This window comes from Pararge aegeria, chromosome 3, assembly GCF_905163445.1.
Source record: "Pararge aegeria chromosome 3, ilParAegt1.1, whole genome shotgun sequence".
Lineage (NCBI taxonomy): Eukaryota > Metazoa > Arthropoda > Insecta > Lepidoptera > Nymphalidae > Pararge > Pararge aegeria.
The window spans coordinates 17,474,315-17,491,195 of NC_053182.1; the positions used below are offsets into that span (position 1 = coordinate 17,474,315).

The 16,881-nt window shown below is 36.2% G+C and overlaps 2 protein-coding genes and 1 non-coding gene across 3 annotated transcripts; 2 read left to right on the plus strand and 1 right to left on the minus strand.

Moving 5' to 3' along the window:
- The first annotated feature begins 460 nt into the window (after positions 1-460).
- Positions 461-3,013, plus strand: LOC120637277. The gene is made up of 2 exons (XM_039909034.1): positions 461-861; positions 2,274-3,013. The coding sequence occupies exons 1-2, from the start codon at positions 693-695 to the stop codon at positions 2,942-2,944; spliced, it is 840 nt and encodes a 279-aa protein (XP_039764968.1). The 5' UTR covers positions 461-692; the 3' UTR covers positions 2,945-3,013.
- On the minus strand, positions 905-3,534 carry LOC120637276 (protein ALP1-like). The gene is made up of 2 exons (XM_039909033.1): positions 3,007-3,534; positions 905-2,097 (listed from the first exon to the last, which is right to left on the minus strand). The coding sequence occupies exons 1-2, from the start codon at positions 3,309-3,311 to the stop codon at positions 1,224-1,226; spliced, it is 1,179 nt and encodes a 392-aa protein (XP_039764967.1). The 5' UTR covers positions 3,312-3,534; the 3' UTR covers positions 905-1,223.
- Positions 3,535-14,535: 11,001 nt separating this feature from the next.
- On the plus strand, positions 14,536-14,607 carry Trnah-gug. Its single transcript has one exon. It is a non-coding gene; the product is annotated as a tRNA-His (tRNA).
- The last annotated feature ends 2,274 nt before the right edge of the window (positions 14,608-16,881 follow it).

Consider the following 16,881-nt stretch of genomic DNA (forward strand, 5'->3'; position numbering starts at 1 on the left):
CATGATTTTTGTTCATCAAGTGCATTTATATCCGCTGTCACTGCTTCCACAAACAAGTCATCTCCTAAAAATATTATCTTCGTGCTGTCGCTCCATTGTTCGCTTTTGCAGCAAACGCGTTTGTTCTTTGTGTTTTTCGATTTACAGGAGCACTCTAACTGCTATCGCTTCATGATTTTGGTACATCAGGCGCATTTCTACCCGCTGTCACTGCATCCACACACCAGTCATCTGCTAAAAATATTATCTCCGTGCTGTCGCTCCATTGTTCGCGCGAGCTGCAAACAGCGTATTGTGCTTCGTGACCGGCGCGCGACGTTTTATTCCAAAATGCTATCATTTTTACCGTCAAAGATAGCTTCTTGCTTCATAATTCTTTTGAAAACGGGATCATTATTTTTTACCTATAAACGATATTATGCACGATTATATTCCACTTTTTAATAACTATGGGCGCTTGTACACGCTAAGAAAAAACGCCGGGCGTACCTAAGAATTCGTGTCGTAACTAGAAAATAACTGTGTACACTGCTCGCAGCGGTGCACGAAAAAAAATCTTGTCTGCGCAAGACACGACGCGGCGAACGTTGTTGCGGAGCGGCGGGGGGGCGGTGTAGTAGGGTTGAGCCAGCCCAGTTTTTGTTGTGCGTTGTGCGTTTGGTGTGGACGTGTATTGCAGCGTAGAGTACAAAATGGCTGATGAGTTACTTATAACTTTAGTAGAAGGACGACCGGTATTGTGGGACAAAACTTTAGACATATATAAAGATAAAAGACTCACATACGAAGCATGGAGAGAAATATTTACTATCTTAAACAAAGACTTCGACGAAATGACAAATGTCAAAAAAAATGAATATGGTAAGTACATACAACATATTACTATCTTTTTACAATTTTCAAAAATACAGATTACTAGATATATTCTATATAGCTATATATTATTATAAATATTAATCATTGTCGTTACCCACATTAAATACATCTACAATAAAAGATTTAAGTTGCAAGCAATCATAAGTTCAATAGCGCTAAGTAGCATACGGACACGGCTTTGCTAAAAACGATAATGACTAATACTTATAATAAAATACGTATAAACATGAAAAAAAATATAACATGTAATTGTTTATTTAAACAATATGGCAGGTAAGAATAATTCCTTGTTTCACACTTTTTGGATTAAAATTTAGTAGTCGGGTTTTAGTTTTAGAACTTATTTTTTATGTGTATTTATCTTGCCATGGCAGTGATCCTTCATCAGAGGAAAAATATTCAGTATATTTTTGACGAATTTCGTCTGCTGTGAGATTATTGCCTTCTAAATGCAATGGACTATTTAATCGGTCTCGATTGATTAAAGGCTCAACGTGACCTTCTTCTGTATGAATAAAATTTTGCAAAACGCAAGTAGTTTTTACAATAGCAACTGTTAAATCGAGACTTAAGTTTAAAGATCGGTGCAGAATTCTCCATTTGTTGGCCATTATTCCAAATGCACACTCGACGTATCTTCTTGCCCTTGTCAAGCGATAATTAAATATCTTTTGTTCTTTTGTGAGTTCGTTACCACCGTAGGGTCGAAGTACGTTAGCATGAAGTGCGAAAGCTTCATCAGCTACAAAAACATATGGTAATATATAGTTAGTATTTATTATAGAGCATGGGGATGGTATGTTTAACGTATTGTCAACAAGTTTTTTCCAAAACTGTGTTTCTTTGAAAACATTTGAATCACATTCTTTACCATACGACCCTACATCAATAAAAATGTAATTGTAGTTGGAATCCACAATAGCCATGAGAACAATAGAAAAGAAATGTTTATAATTTAAAAACATTGATCCACTTTCTTCGGGTTTAATTATTCTAATATGTTTCCCGTCCAGTGCTCCAAGACAGTGTGGAAAATTGGCATTTATTTCATATCTTTGTGCTATATTCAACCATTCTTCTTGTGTTGGCATCCGCATATAAACTGTAGATAATTCTGACCAAATATGATGAGTAACTTCACGTACAATGTTCGCTATTGTTTTTATTCCGATTCGAAAATCGAAATGAAGACGTGCGAAGGTATCTCCAGTTGCCATGTATCTGTAAAAAATTGTAACAATGTCTTAGAGCAAGAACACACTTGCAACTTGCAGTGCGATTAATTGCAAGTGTGTTCTTACTCTTACAATGAGGTCATTTCCTTTTTTATATGAAGTTTATGTCTACTTGCAATAGATGGTACCTACTTTCTAACGGTAGTTCGTTTTTTGTTTCAGCAAAGTCTACAGCAAAAAAATGGACAAGTTTGCGAGATAGGTGGATGAAATGTCACAGAAGACTTAAAGAAATGAAATCGGGATCGGGTGCTAAGAAGATTCGTAAATGTGATTTTTACGACGAAATGTTATTTTTGACAAAAATTGTAACACGCCGAGACACTGAGTCAAATATACCCGAAACAACAAACGTGGAAAAAAGTCCCGTAGAACATACACCGATCGCGAAAAAAAAGAAACAGGATGTTAGCGAGGTGGACAAAAATATGGCAGAATTTATAAAGGCTGTTACCAAAGAAGAAGAGAGCCGTGCCATGTCATTTTTTAAAAGTATAGCTCCGAGTGTTGATAAGTTCAGTGATGAGGAAATGGTGGATTTCCAGTTTGAAGTTTTAAAACTTGTGCGTTCTACGCAACAACGAAAGGGAAGTGATGTTCAGCATCAATGGAGTACTGAGTATTACAAAACAACGCAGCCTTCTACGTCGTCATTTAACGTACCCGGCCCATCATACTCGACTCGACCAGGTTACAGTACTCAAAAATCTACATCCATTGAATTTGACACCGAAACTATTAGTAGTGTGGAAACATCGCATACAGATGAATTTCACTTTGACTTTTCTGAAGAATATGAACATGTGGAGTCTGTTGAATTTGGAAACATGTAACACTTCAAAGACATTTATTATTGTATAACGTTCAAATCAATATGCTTAAAAAAATTACTTACCTTAATGTTACGGCCAATCTAATGTATGGAGGAATACTTTCTCGCATTTTGGTATTTTCATGTCGTATATTATTTTCTATTGTTGTCAAAAGCTTGTCAAACGTAGACATTTTCATGCGAAAATAATCCACAAATTTTTCCTCATGTTGTCGCATGACACGGTAAAGGGTAATGAACCCGCCAAACCCATTTTTCTCTTGTATAATTGGATGAACCCAGTAAAGTCTCTTGTTTTTTGTTTCCTTTTTTATTTTGTTATAATAATAATATGCAATTATCATTCTTTTTTGCTTTGTAGTTAACATTTATATAAATAAACGAAACTCACTGATTACACTTGTTATTACTTGCGCGCCCTACGCCCGACTGTCGACTGCACGAAAAGAATCGTGTCGTGTACACGTTTCCATTGGTCTTGTCTGCGGAAGACACGAAAAGTTTTCGTGTGTGGAACAGACAAAATTCTTGTCGTCTACACGAAAAATTTGTCTTGTCTGTCGCAGGAACGGCAAATTTTCTTAGCGTGTACAAGCGCCCTAATGGAGACGGCAGATCAGATTAGAATACAGTTTTCTTCACCACTCTTCTTCTCGCGGGAGTCGTACGAGGCGACTTAGGGAATATAAATTCCCTGCTGTATGCATACCCTGGTAAGAAGCCCAGTGCACGCCACTGACTCCTATGGGCTATTCATTCAGAGCAAGGGTCTCCTCCCACAATGAAAAGGCGTTAGGTTATGTCAGGCTATGAGTGTTTTAGTAACTTACTCTAGCCTGAAACTTCCGCTTGGCAACTTTAATGCCGATTGCGATTCGGTTGTGATCGCCCAGAAAATGTCTCTTCACTCTTGCCATAGAATTATGTCTGGTAGAAGGCTACGGCCGTGGCTAGAAACTCTGCCGTTCAGTACCGAGAAAACGAGCTTCACTCGAATATGGAAATACTAGTTGTAACTTATGTAACAAAGATGGCGCTGTACGGCTTGAAATTAAATTTGTATTATTTGCACTATATATACTTGGTGGCTTGATGTCTATGGTCACCCTAGACATCAAGCCCTCTTTACATACCTACCTAAGGTAGGTATGTAAAGACTTGCCACCAAGCCGATAGGAGTGCTACACATATATACCCCATACAGGTTAGATTAGATTGAAAAATAAAAACATCCATACAACAACATTTTGCATACAGATAACAGATAGTTTGTATCCTGGAGACAGATGTAGGATACTTTTAGCCCTGGATTATGGACGATTTTTGCAGGATTGAAGAAAAAGAAAAAACCGAAAAACGCCACCAATAGTAACTACAATATAATATTTGTGCTAAAAATAATACAAGGTTTGACTAATAAATACTAAATAAAAAATAAAATAAATATATTACGAAAAACATCGCAATCTAGCCCCAAAGTAAGCCTAACTTGTGTTATGAATATTGTTATGAATAACATAATACATAAATATGTATAATACACACATAAACACCCAGCCACTGAAAAACATTCATGTTTATCACACAAACATTCTCCAGTTTTGTGAATCGAACCCACAGTCTTAACCTCAGAAAGCATGGTCGCTGCCCACTGCACCAATCGGCATAGCATCATAAATGTGATTGTAATAAAAAAAGAAACGAGTTTTTAGTCTGTGATTATTTTATCTATTGTGGGAGACCTTTTCTGTGTAACATACCTACCGTTGCCATCTCGAACCGAACCGAACGCCCAAGTTATTACATTGAACAAGTAATAATAAAGGGTCGACCAGATGGGACTGAGCCGGCGTTGATGCGAAAATGTCATATTGTATGTCGTTACGTTATCTTATGGGTAAATGATGAGAGGCCTTGCGGCGAGTAGCTACGATGTGTGAAGAGGGGCTATGATTTTCATTTTAACCCACGACGGAATAGCAGTTACAAGAAAATTGTGCTAGACGGCCGACTGGCGCAGTGGGCAGCGACCCTGCTTTCTGAGTCCAAGGCCGTGGGTTCGATTCCCACAACTGGAAAATGTTTGTGTGATGAGCATTAAGTGTTTTTCAGTGTCTGGGTGTTTATATGTATTTTCTAAGTATTTATGTATATATAATTCATAAAAATATCCATCAGTCATCTTAGTACCCATAACACAAGCTACGCTTACTTTGGGGCTAGGTGGCGATGTGTGTATTGTCGTAGTATAAAAAAAAAAAAAAAAAATTCTCCCTTATAGGTTAGCGCGCTACCATCTTAGACTGCATCATCACATACCTCCACGCAGTGGCGTGCATAGAGGGTATGCACAAGAAATGCAGATGATATAAAATGAAGATAATCTCCAGTACGAGTTAAAAAAAACTTAAGGAGAGACTTTGTAAGAGGTATAAAAAGCCTACCATTATGTTTTTATAACTCTTACTGGAGAATTTCTTAAGTTTATATCATCTGCATACCCTGTGCATACCCTCTATGCACGCCACTGCCTCCACGTGAGATTGCAGTCAAGGCCTAACTTGTAGTGGAATAAAAAAAAAAAAATAAGCGCTGATAGCCCAGTAGGTAGGACTTCGACTTGACTTTCGGGGGCTGAGTTCTAGTCCCAGCACAACCCCTAATGCCCAATGCGGGGGACAGGCGACATCAAACGATGCTGATAACAAGCGACATGCTGTTAACATTTTCAACGATTGACAAACGAAAGAACGATTCAGAGGAAGGTTTTTATTTATGCATACTATAGAAAAAACATGAAATCCTAAGATTTGCTTCTGAAAAGCGCGAATAATCATAATCATTATTAACCACTCCGAACTGTCCCACATGAAGTACTGCGACCGTGAGAAGCCGGGGCGAGTTGCTAGTAGTACACACAACACACACACATCGCCACCCAGCCCCAAAGTAAGCGTAGTTTGTGCTATGGGTAGGTACTACTGATGATCATTTTTATGTAAAATATACATAAATACTTATAATTTACAGGTAAACATCAACATTTAGTGTGTTCATCATCCGTGTTCATCGCACAAACATTTTCCAGCGGTGGGAACTCGCAGCCTTGGATTTAGAAAGCAAAGCAAAGGACCCACTGCGTCAATCGACTGCGAAAATCGCCAATAGTTATTCAATAAATATTCCACTACATGGCGTCCTCCATATGAATATAATATGTTTTGTGTGAAAGTTTATTATTTTCCAACATAGCTTTAGCAAGTGAAAATTCCTCACCAAGTCATAATTAGTTAAGAAAATGTTGAATGCGTATGAATTCTCTTAGATCTGGAAACTTTGCTTCCGAGCCCGATTGTAAACGCACAAGCGCTCATCACAACCGAAATAGGGAAAATATATTAAACTAGCTGCGCCCCGCGGTGCTACCCTCGGATAATAAGTTTGAACACTTAGTTTTTTAGTGCACAGATTATATATTATAGTGTTTTCTTGTACGCTCTTCACAGAGGGAAACTTGCAAATTTACAATATTTTTTTTCTGTTTAGGTCGGGTCGCTCTGGTAATGGCTAGTTACCACCCTACGTTAAAGACGTGCCGTCAAGCGATTTCGAATCCGATTAGAGGTATCGATTTAATGACCCGTAACAAGTCAGCCTGCTACCATCTTAGACTGCAACATTCAGGGGAAATTCCAGTCTAGGGCTAAACTGTAAAGGTAAACCAAAATTCTGTTATGTAATTACAATGAACCTGCTAGGGATCGCACCTTGGAACTGCCACTTTTAAGATCGCGTCTGAGCGCTCTCAACTGCGCCAGGAAATTCGTCATATCATGTCGAACGGATTTGCATTGCATACACATGCCAAATAGTTCTATAGTTTATAATAGAGTAAACAGTTAATTTTCAGTTTTGCGAAGTAAAAGAAAAGAAATATCCAATAATTTACTATCATAGAAAAAACAACATTAAGTCAATATTGCATTAAGTGTGTTCAAAAAGTTAAACAGTGAAAATTCCCCGTACACATCTGACCTCACACCCGCGGAAAGTTGCCAGCTCACAGACTTTTCTCATTTTTCCCATTTTATGATAAACATGTAGAACATTAGAGGTAAATTAATAACTGTCAACTGCAAAATAGAATGACGTGACTTACCTTGGTTTTTGATACTTCAGTAGTAGTGTATGCGGTTTCTGTATAATTTAATAATGAAATAATAGCCACCCGTATGTTTACAGACACCTACTTGCGGAATGATGGCAATAACACTTTAATGTAACGCAGTTAAAGTCAGAAAGTCTCGCGCCGGTTGCCATTCATCGATTTTCCCTTCCAGTAAACAACAACAGTAAGGATGACACTTTGTGAAAAGCGATTTAGATGTAATAAATAACATTAATTGGGATCATTATCCACAGCATATTTATTCATGGTCCTAATTGACGGTTCAAGCAGATGTTTCACCTGATGGTTAGTGGAAACTCATCTCCTATAAACAGAGCAACGTCCTGCAACGTGTCGTCCTGAGGTCCATCAACCTCACAGTCACATGTGCCTGTAATTACGCCAGCAGCTACAAACTTCAGACTTAAACACAGCATTGCAACAATGCTGCTTTGCGGCTGAAATAAGCATGGAGGTGCTAGGACGCCATTCCAGCACCATGGGATCCCAATGTCCATCGACTCTCCGAGCTATGTGCCCCGCCCACTGCCACTGTCAGTTTCGCGACTTTTCGAGCTATGTAGATAATAATACCCGTTTTCAACGTATATGTAATATGCGTAGAGAAAAGAACGTCGCAATATCTATTAGATGATGACTAAACACGTTAGGCGCGATCTTAAGTTACGACACCGTTCCGGCTGTGCGTAATGTTTAGGGATTTCGTAAACTGACACTCGGCAATCGAAGAAATGTGTTTTTTTTTAACGTTAAATCCATTATAAAAATTAAAAATATGATAATACAAACTCAAAATACCACACGTGGCAAGAAACATGACAAGTTTGGTTATATAAGTCATCTAGTGAAAATCTATTGGTGAAAGGTAAATGTATGTCTGGGAATCTTCATTGATTAAGCGTTACTAACTTAGGAATTGCCTTGTTCGTCGTTACTGAAAACGGACATCTTAAGTTAATGTAATTTTCAGACCGTAGCTTTTCAAAGTTGTTATTGTTGTGACAGATTTCCGTCGGATTTTTGTTTCGTCAGGTTTTTGTTTCGACAGTAAAAGTACCGTCACAAGGAGCGATGGTATTGTATCCATATAATAATAGCTTCATAAGCTGTAGCCTTAGTAAAAGATATGCTCACTCGCAATCGAGGAGTCGTTTTCGTATATCATACTCTGTATCGACAAAGTAAAATGGATCCTAATACAACTGTTTTTAGAGTCGTAAATCTTGTATTCTGATTTTTGTTTTACAAATGTTATTTCAAAGGGACGAGCTGAAGAGTTGTGGGTAAATTTGAGCTTTAGCAGAATGCTAATTAGATCCACTTTACTCTGATGTTTTAATATTCCATACTCAAAAACTACGCCTCGATTGACTCGATTGCGAGTGAGTAAATCTCGTACTAAGGCTACTGATGAATAAATTATTTACTTAGGAGGCTCTACCTATCTTGTTTTGGTTTGCTTATATTGCGCATGTACTACGTGTTTCTGTATTCTTAACCACACTTGGATGAGTGAAGTTGCGGAATTTTTAATGATTGTCAATTAAGTCGTAAAGAAAAGTTGTAAAACTTTTCCAAGTCATAAACATGTTTTACATACGCACGTACTTACGTGCTTGACATTGTAGAATTTGATTGGACATCAAAATGTTTTACGAGGGTACTCTTTTAAAGCGACCGTAACAATGAAAAAAGCAACTTGGTGAAGAATCGTGAATTTGAGTTATGACTAAGGTATGAAACTAGGCGGATGTATAAGTATTTATCGTACTTTTTTTTAAGTGAAACTTCTTGAGTCGTTTGAGCGATTTTTGCTAGGGGAAAAGTTATGGGTTAGCGTTATCGGTGACCTCGACATGCGCGTGACGTATTGCGCCAGACTAGCCATGTGTAGTGCGGCCTGTTTAAAATTATACTCAGCATCTTCATATCAACCGATAGACGTCCACTGCTGGACATAGGTCTTTGTAGGGAGTTCCAAATTCCACGCTTTTGTGCCGCTAAAATCTACCGTCGTCCGTCCACCTCTTTGGGGGTCGATCAACGCTGCGCTTGCCAGTGCGGGGCTGCCATTCCAGCACCTTGGGATCCCAACGTCCATCCTTTCTCCGAACAATGTGCCCCGCCCATTGCCACTTCAGCTTCGCAACTCGTTGAGCTATGTCGGTACCTCTGGTTCTTCTACGAATCTCCACATTTCTAATTTGATCACGTAGAGATACTCCTAGCATAGCTCTCTCCATCGCCCGCTAAGTGACTCTGAGCCTTCTTATGAGGCCCATTGTTAGCGACCAATTATACTTATATATACACGTATACATTATATATTATAGACTGTTTAATATGCGTGTTTGTATTTTTGCAAGGGTAAAACGTTCTGATTTCGCGTTCTGAGTTCTGAGTTCATAGACTGATTCCACTTTTGTTATTCCATTAACTTCGCAGAGAATGCAAGGAAAAGGTCTGACAAAGTACTTCCCCTAACAATCTCTGTCACAAAAAGCTTGACTATTAGCTTTACAACTACCTGCTGGTTATCAGTAATACACATTGTAACCAACCATCAGGCGGTACCAAAAAAAACTGGACCGATTCATAGTATAACACATTTGAATCGCAGTTCTCAGACGAGAATGTGACATAATCTTAGAAAATAGAGGGCGAAAATCCTCGGTATTTTTAAATACTAGACTCTACTATACTTAATAACATTTGAGTTCTCAGACTAGTGTGTCATAATCCCTAAGAAATCTTAACTCTTCTATAGTTATTCATAATTACATTTGAATCACATTTCTAAAATGAGTCTTTGATAAAATTGTAGAAAATACACGACGAAAATCCTCGATTTCTTTACAAAAACTGAACTCTACTACAAAATACAATAAAATTTGAATTTCAGTTCACAAATAAATTCTAATAGATATAAATAAATACACAAATAGTATTATAGGTACAAAGCTAAACAATTTTACACAACGCAATATAGTATAAGTAGTGTCTGTATAATAATTGGCTTATATCAAATAGTATATTATATTCTACAGTAAAACTGCTTACGTTAGACAATTAATTATAAAATTAACAAACGAATATTTAATACATAGTTATCTTAACAGATTATAGTTTCACTGAGTAAGCTTAATTGTAAACTGAGCGTATATTATGTGCTCACCCGTAGGTTCACATAATGTGAACTTTACCCCACTTTGCCCGCATGTCAGAACTGTGTCTCAGAGAAGATATTCATTAATTAAACCAAGTTAATTAGGCGATGTTGAAACATGCCCGCTAGATATGACGTGTTTTGAATTGTTTCTTGAACGTTTAATGGCAGAGTTAACATTTCAGGCTTAGGGGGCATGACTAGATTCAATTTTAATATGCGACGTTGTAATTTTACGATAATTTCTAGAAGTCCTAGGGTTTATTATAAATAAAATTGTATATTTCTATTCAAGTATAATTGTATATTTCTATTTCTCGAAACTAATTCTTGAAAACCTTGTTCCAACCAGATTATCGTTATCCAACTAAAGAACTTCTAACTATAAAAAAAACTAACATACTGTATAAATACATAACATGCATACTAGTTAGAAAATTACTTACCGAAGTCATACATACACAAATTACGTTTAAAACTAAATCACATCTAAATACACGAAATAGGCATAAATTAAGAGTACCCAAGACTAGAACTAAGTATGGCAGTAAAACTATACAGGTTGAGGGAGCACTACTATACAATAGTCTACCCAAAGAGATGTTTTGCGAGAAATCTTTTAAATCATTTAAAAACAAGTTAAAAAAGCATTGTTTAAATTTTTTATAAACGCGCCACCTTTTGTATTTTTGTGTTTCTTTTGTTTTTGTATTACACTGAACTAGATAATATATTACCATTTCTTTATGTTAATTTTTTAATTTCTCATTAAGTGAAACTGTTTCTTTTGAGAATAAATGTCTTTAATCCTTAGTATTTTACCTACACTCGGAGGTAGTTTAATAGTAAGTAATTGTAATACCCAAAAGACTCAGTAATGTTTACATACAATATATATTTTTGAATTTAAATATTATTAAGAAATTTTAATAAATGACCAAAAAAAGTAACTTATTAAATCAATGTACTTAATATAAGTGTTTTTTCCGCTGGTATTTTATGAAAGGTGATGTTAGTTGAAGTGTGTCAGAACGCTGCATAACTATTCTATTCTTCGGTATGTGCTGTTCATTGCACGCAAAACCATAAGAAGAGCACAATAAAGAACATTGTAGGATTTATTTCTGCAAGCAATCGGTTACAGATACAGAACAAATAGACTTGACTTTTCAATAGTATATATTAGTATACATTATCTGACTTCCTTTATTTTCTACAACGAATAGAAAACCCCTTAGTAATATTATATACCTAGACGATATTGAGGATGGTCATACCGCAATTTTTATAAAATATGAACGCAACAGGCATATTAAAACATGGGATGTTGATTGAATTTTTCATTACACGTTTAGCATACGGGGATTATCCGTACCTACCCTTGTTTCACTTTGGGCCTTTACACGTCACGACATATTCGTGCAACTAGCACGCATCCAACAATCATTTTGAATTAACAGTACCCAATTGGATACATAACCATTATCAATATTATTAATTAACAATTCAATAATTATAAAGGGCGTTTCTTAAAAAAAAAATTCCGGAACTGTTCCAAAAGTCCCTATCCCATTACGATTACCAAAAGGACTTAATAAATAATTATCCCTTAAGGACGCTAGAAGACTTAACTGCTAAACAACTGCTATTCTATTTTATAACACAATGATAAGTCGGTCTTTGTCAGGGTAAAAAAATAAGTAGTATTTTGCTGAAAGGAGTCTTCGGCCGTAGCTAGTAACCACCCTTCTGACAAAGTTCCGATACGATGCCACGTAGAAACTGCATTGCAAAGTTTAACTTGAGGTTGTATAAAAAAACGAAAAAAATAACTTTGTTATCTATGTACCTACATACATGTTAACAGCTTAAGATCGATAAAAAGATGTTGTATAGACGTGGCATGAAACAGACAAGGATACTTTAAAGTATGGGAAAATAGAAGATGCTCACGCTATTTTATAAAATAAATCGATATAAATGAATTCTAAGTTGCGGGCGATAGATAGTAATTAATACACAAATTTTTTTCTGTTTATTTGACGTATTGCATTGATAAAAAAAACTCCTTTGATTCTGCTTCTTCGGGTGAACTACCCACTGCTTTATATCTTTTCAAAATCGCTGTCGTATCGTGTTCGTATAATGTAAGTAAAGATTATAATACCGTGGTACGTTTTTCTGATGACAATACTGATACGCGGAGTGATTTCTCATGTGAACATTATATGCTTTATTAGAATTTACATCTGTCGACAGCGTTTTGTTTACCTTGTTTCCCGAGCGTTAATAATTCAATATTGTGCACTAGTAGATGCCCGCGAATTTGTCTGCGTAGAATTTCTGTAGCCTTAGTACAAAATTTGCTGAATTTGCTCGCTATAGAGGAGTCAAAAGTAAAATAGACGTGATGTTACTCTATTTAGAGTTGCAAATCCTGTACTTCTAATTTTTTTACAAAGGTTTTAGAAATTTCAGCATTTTCAGACGGCCAAGTGGCGCAGTGCGCAGCGACCCTGCTTTCTTAGTCCAATGCCGTGGGTTCGATAATCGATTCCCACAAATGGAAAATGTTTGTGTAATGAACATAAATGTTTTTAGTGTCCGGGTATTTATATGTATGTTATAAGTATTTATGTATGTTATTCGTAAAAATATTCATTAATCATTTTAGTACAGTTTCCAGGACGCGTTTGGAACCCTCGTAGCTTTAGTCATAAGTTAACGAATGTGGTTATCGCCATCATCTCACAACCGTGTAATTCTCATGTACGCATCAAAAGTGCCACCTATGGGCCTACTTGAATAAAGATATTTTTGACTTTGACTTCGTACTTTGTACCCATAACACAAGCTACGCTTACTTTGAGGCTAGATGGCGATGTAACGATTATCTTAATCCCACTCTAACAGTATATGCAGCGCACGCCAAGATAGCATAATCTATGGCGTCTTACTTGACACTTATTATAAGTGATGTGTACTACTAAACGTTTATTAAATATCTGTTTCGTAGTTTTTGCGTAAAAGAGAATCAAGCATATATACATGCAGACATTCATATGTTCCCACAAACTGACACGTTTCAAATAATATATATGACATTAATTTGTTTTGGGAGGCTGAAGCCGCAGCGAGATTTCATAGGATTTGTCAGACGCAGGATCTTCCGTCTGTCTATCGAATTGGCTCCCTTTTAAACGCTTGCGGAAAAAAGTCGCCATTTCCTTTCATTTTCTTGGCAATCATTCATTCCGGATAGTGCTTTGGTGTTATTATAAAAACTTTATTTAGTATATTCTTTATACCACGAAGCGTTATATATTTTTCTCCACTCCTTTGCCTTCTCTCCATTATTTACTTAATTAGAATTTTATTTTTCTTGTACCGGTACTGTAAAAATAGACAACATAAAATCGATTTCTGAACGTAAAAAATAATTGATTTCCGAGCATACTCCGAACTTATTCAATTCAATTCAATTATTTTATGTGCCTAAAACATTGTAGGTATACATTTTTAGTCATACTCAATGACATGCAAATCTTAATTTACACAAATTCATTTATATAATAAAACATCATGAAAATAAACAAAATGAAATAATCAAAATATGACGGCTGAATAAAATAAAAATGTCATTATTTTACTGTATGGAAAAATAAATTTATAATCATGGAATGTCAATTAAATAACAACAAATAAATTAAATTAGTACCTAAATAAATTATACTTTATTATCCAAGAACTCTATTACCGATTGCCAGTAATGTTACTTTCTAACGCCAGTAATTAATCAGTTCGCAAAGACAGGACTATAAATAGATATTTTAGGACATTTATTTCCTACGGTATTCATTTCCTACGGTAATACAAGAAAGACTTAAAGGAAACTTCCCGAACGTTGACATTTACCTACGTTGAAATCAAATGCCTTTGTTTTTTCCTCGCATTATTAATAATACATTTCTTACATCGAATAAAAACAAAACAAAACTATTGTAAATGAAAAGTATATCCGTAAAGAAATTAATAATACAGTACGTCGCTCTACTAACTTTAAACTCTTAATATACAGCGCAGGTAACGAACGCGTTTATATTGTTATCAAACATCTTACATTAAAATAACTGTTTTCTATAGTTTCTTTATTTTATTTTTGCTTCATTCACGCTTCACTAAACACAGAATATCTAAAGGTACGGTTATTTCGTCGGTGTAATCATCAGCTCCGACAGCCGTGATCGTCTAGTGGTTAGGACCCTACGTTGTGGCCGTAGTAATCCAGGTTCGAATCCTGGTCACGGCAGCGAATAGCTGTCGCGGCGGAGTTTAATTTTTTTTTTATTAATTAAATTTTACTTATATGTACAGCTAGCTTAATAATATTTTGTCGACGTCCATGGCGCAGCGGTGGGCGCTGTGGTTAAAGTTGGAGATCCCGGGTTTGATTTCCGGTATTGGTTGGTTGGTTAGTTTGGGAATTTATTGTTTCTAAATTTTCTCTTGTCTGGTTTGTTGGGAGGCTTTGGCCGTGGGTAGTTGCCATCCTACCGATAAAGACGTGACGCAAACCGAATCAGCGTTCCGGTATGATGTCGCGTAGAAACTATCCAATCATCGCTACCTTACAGGTTAGACCGCTACCATCTTAGACTGCATCGTCAGGTGAAATTGCAGTCAAGGGCTAACTTGTAGTGGAATAAAAAAAAATGTATATATTACAAAATAGGTATTACTAAATTCCTTATTGTCCAGGAAAAGTTCAGTACCAGCCAGATAGAAAATTCGTTATGTCCAATAACGCGTAGGACTACAATAAGTCATCACCATCGTATCAACCCATTACCGGCTCAGGCTAAGGTCTTCGTCCACCACGCTGGCCCAATGCAGATTGGTGGACTCAAAAAACAATATGGAGAACTCTCAGGCACGCAGGTTTCCTCACGATGTTTTCCTTCTCCGTTGATTAGAGCGATATTTGAATTGCTTAAAACGCATATAACTTGGAAAAATCTGCGCACCGGGATTAGAACTTGGCCCCCCGAAAGTGAGTGTCGAAGCACCCACTACACTACCCGATAGCCATTAACACAACTACAATAAAAAAGGTTGTTTAAAAATTCATTTAACAGAGGAGGCGGTTTTAGGATTTTTTTCGTCCGGTTGCTCTTGGCTATTTATAGCACCCTAGTAAGACCCGTGCCGCCTATAGAGTTAGATTTACAATGTCGTTAAGAAATCTATTAGAGCATAAATACTTGTTTGTTGTTTCTAACTAAATAATATCTTAAGTCTTACAAGAAAAAAATAATGTTTTGACGTGATATATAGTATAGTATGAATAGCGTATTACAGTCCGATTTACGGAACGTTTAGCCAATTAAAATAATCATTTTATGTATATTATCTTGGAAACCAGAAACTCAACACGGCTCGTTATAAAATAAATCTCCAAATGCTGCAATAACATTGTATCAGTTATACTTCAACGTAGTAAGTGCGTACACAAAGGACAGAGCGATGATGTCTGACGCCGTAAAATAAATCTGATAAGCCTACTTTCTTTGCGTTATAGGCAATAACTTTTTATAGTACCGAGTGTACATAATAATGATAACAATATTTGAGGCTTTATTATTATTGGGAGCCTGCTCTTTATGTACACGATAAATGGATTTTCATTGTATAAAGTCAGTACGAACCAAAAAACTATCGATTCTTGGAATAGGTATTTGGTTAGGCTAATTATTTGACCGCCTTGAAGACTAACTTTTTTTAATAGTACTAATTGACGGACTAAGCAGATCTCGAAAAAACTGAATTAGTTTGTTTGAAACTATTTTAATTATTTATTTTATTATTTACTGTCTCTGAGACTAATCTATGGAACCGAAACGCTAATAGTTTTTGAGTAAACTATTGCCATAGTTTTTCTGAAAGAAATCAGATACAGCCTTCACATGCAAAAGTAGAATCATGTGACTCCTGCCGCTTTATTAGGTACGCGTTGCGTAGCTAATAAATACTATGCATGTGTCAGTCTTTTACCTTGAATAGGGTTGTCACAAGTAATCTTAACTTAGAATGTTTCGAATAAGTTTGTATGGAAATATAAACGTGCTTCTATTTCGATTTATTATTTTGACATGGTGATTCTTTCTATAATATACGAATGCACACTATAACAGTATTTCGTAATTCCTTTACACGTTGAATAGGTGCATAGACCTGAAATTCCCCAACTCCTAAAGCGTACTTCCTTCGCACGACGGGGTAATAACGAATTTCAATACAGGTTTGAATTCTTATTTGCATTGCATCTCATTGTATACAGAAGTGATGTACGTCAGCAAAGATCGCGAAATTTACGCCTTTCGCAAGCCTGTTGAAAGATGCGTAATTATCTTGCGGCCATTGGTATACCGCAAAAATTAATAAAGGCGGGCAAATTATGGAAATTATATCAGAGATAGGTTTCGTCACAAGAAATCAAATGAAAAAGGCGATTTTTAAGATGGCAATCATGTTTTTTACGTTATACGGAATCGGAACGGATCGAATACGAAAATTCTCATTTGTC

Bases quoted from the DNA above. Each gene is read 5' to 3' on its own strand.
- LOC120637276 (XM_039909033.1), bottom strand. From the start codon at position 3,311: ATGTTAACTACAAAGCAAAAAAGAATGATAATTGCATATTATTATTAT. The intron at 2,098-3,006 runs GTAAGTAATTTT...AATTTTTTACAG, and splicing joins AGATTGGCCGTAACATTAAG to ATACATGGCAACTGGAGATA.
- LOC120637277 (XM_039909034.1), top strand. From the start codon at position 693: ATGGCTGATGAGTTACTTATAACTTTAGTAGAAGGACGACCGGTATTG. The intron at 862-2,273 runs GTAAGTACATAC...TTTTTGTTTCAG, and splicing joins TGTCAAAAAAAATGAATATG to CAAAGTCTACAGCAAAAAAA.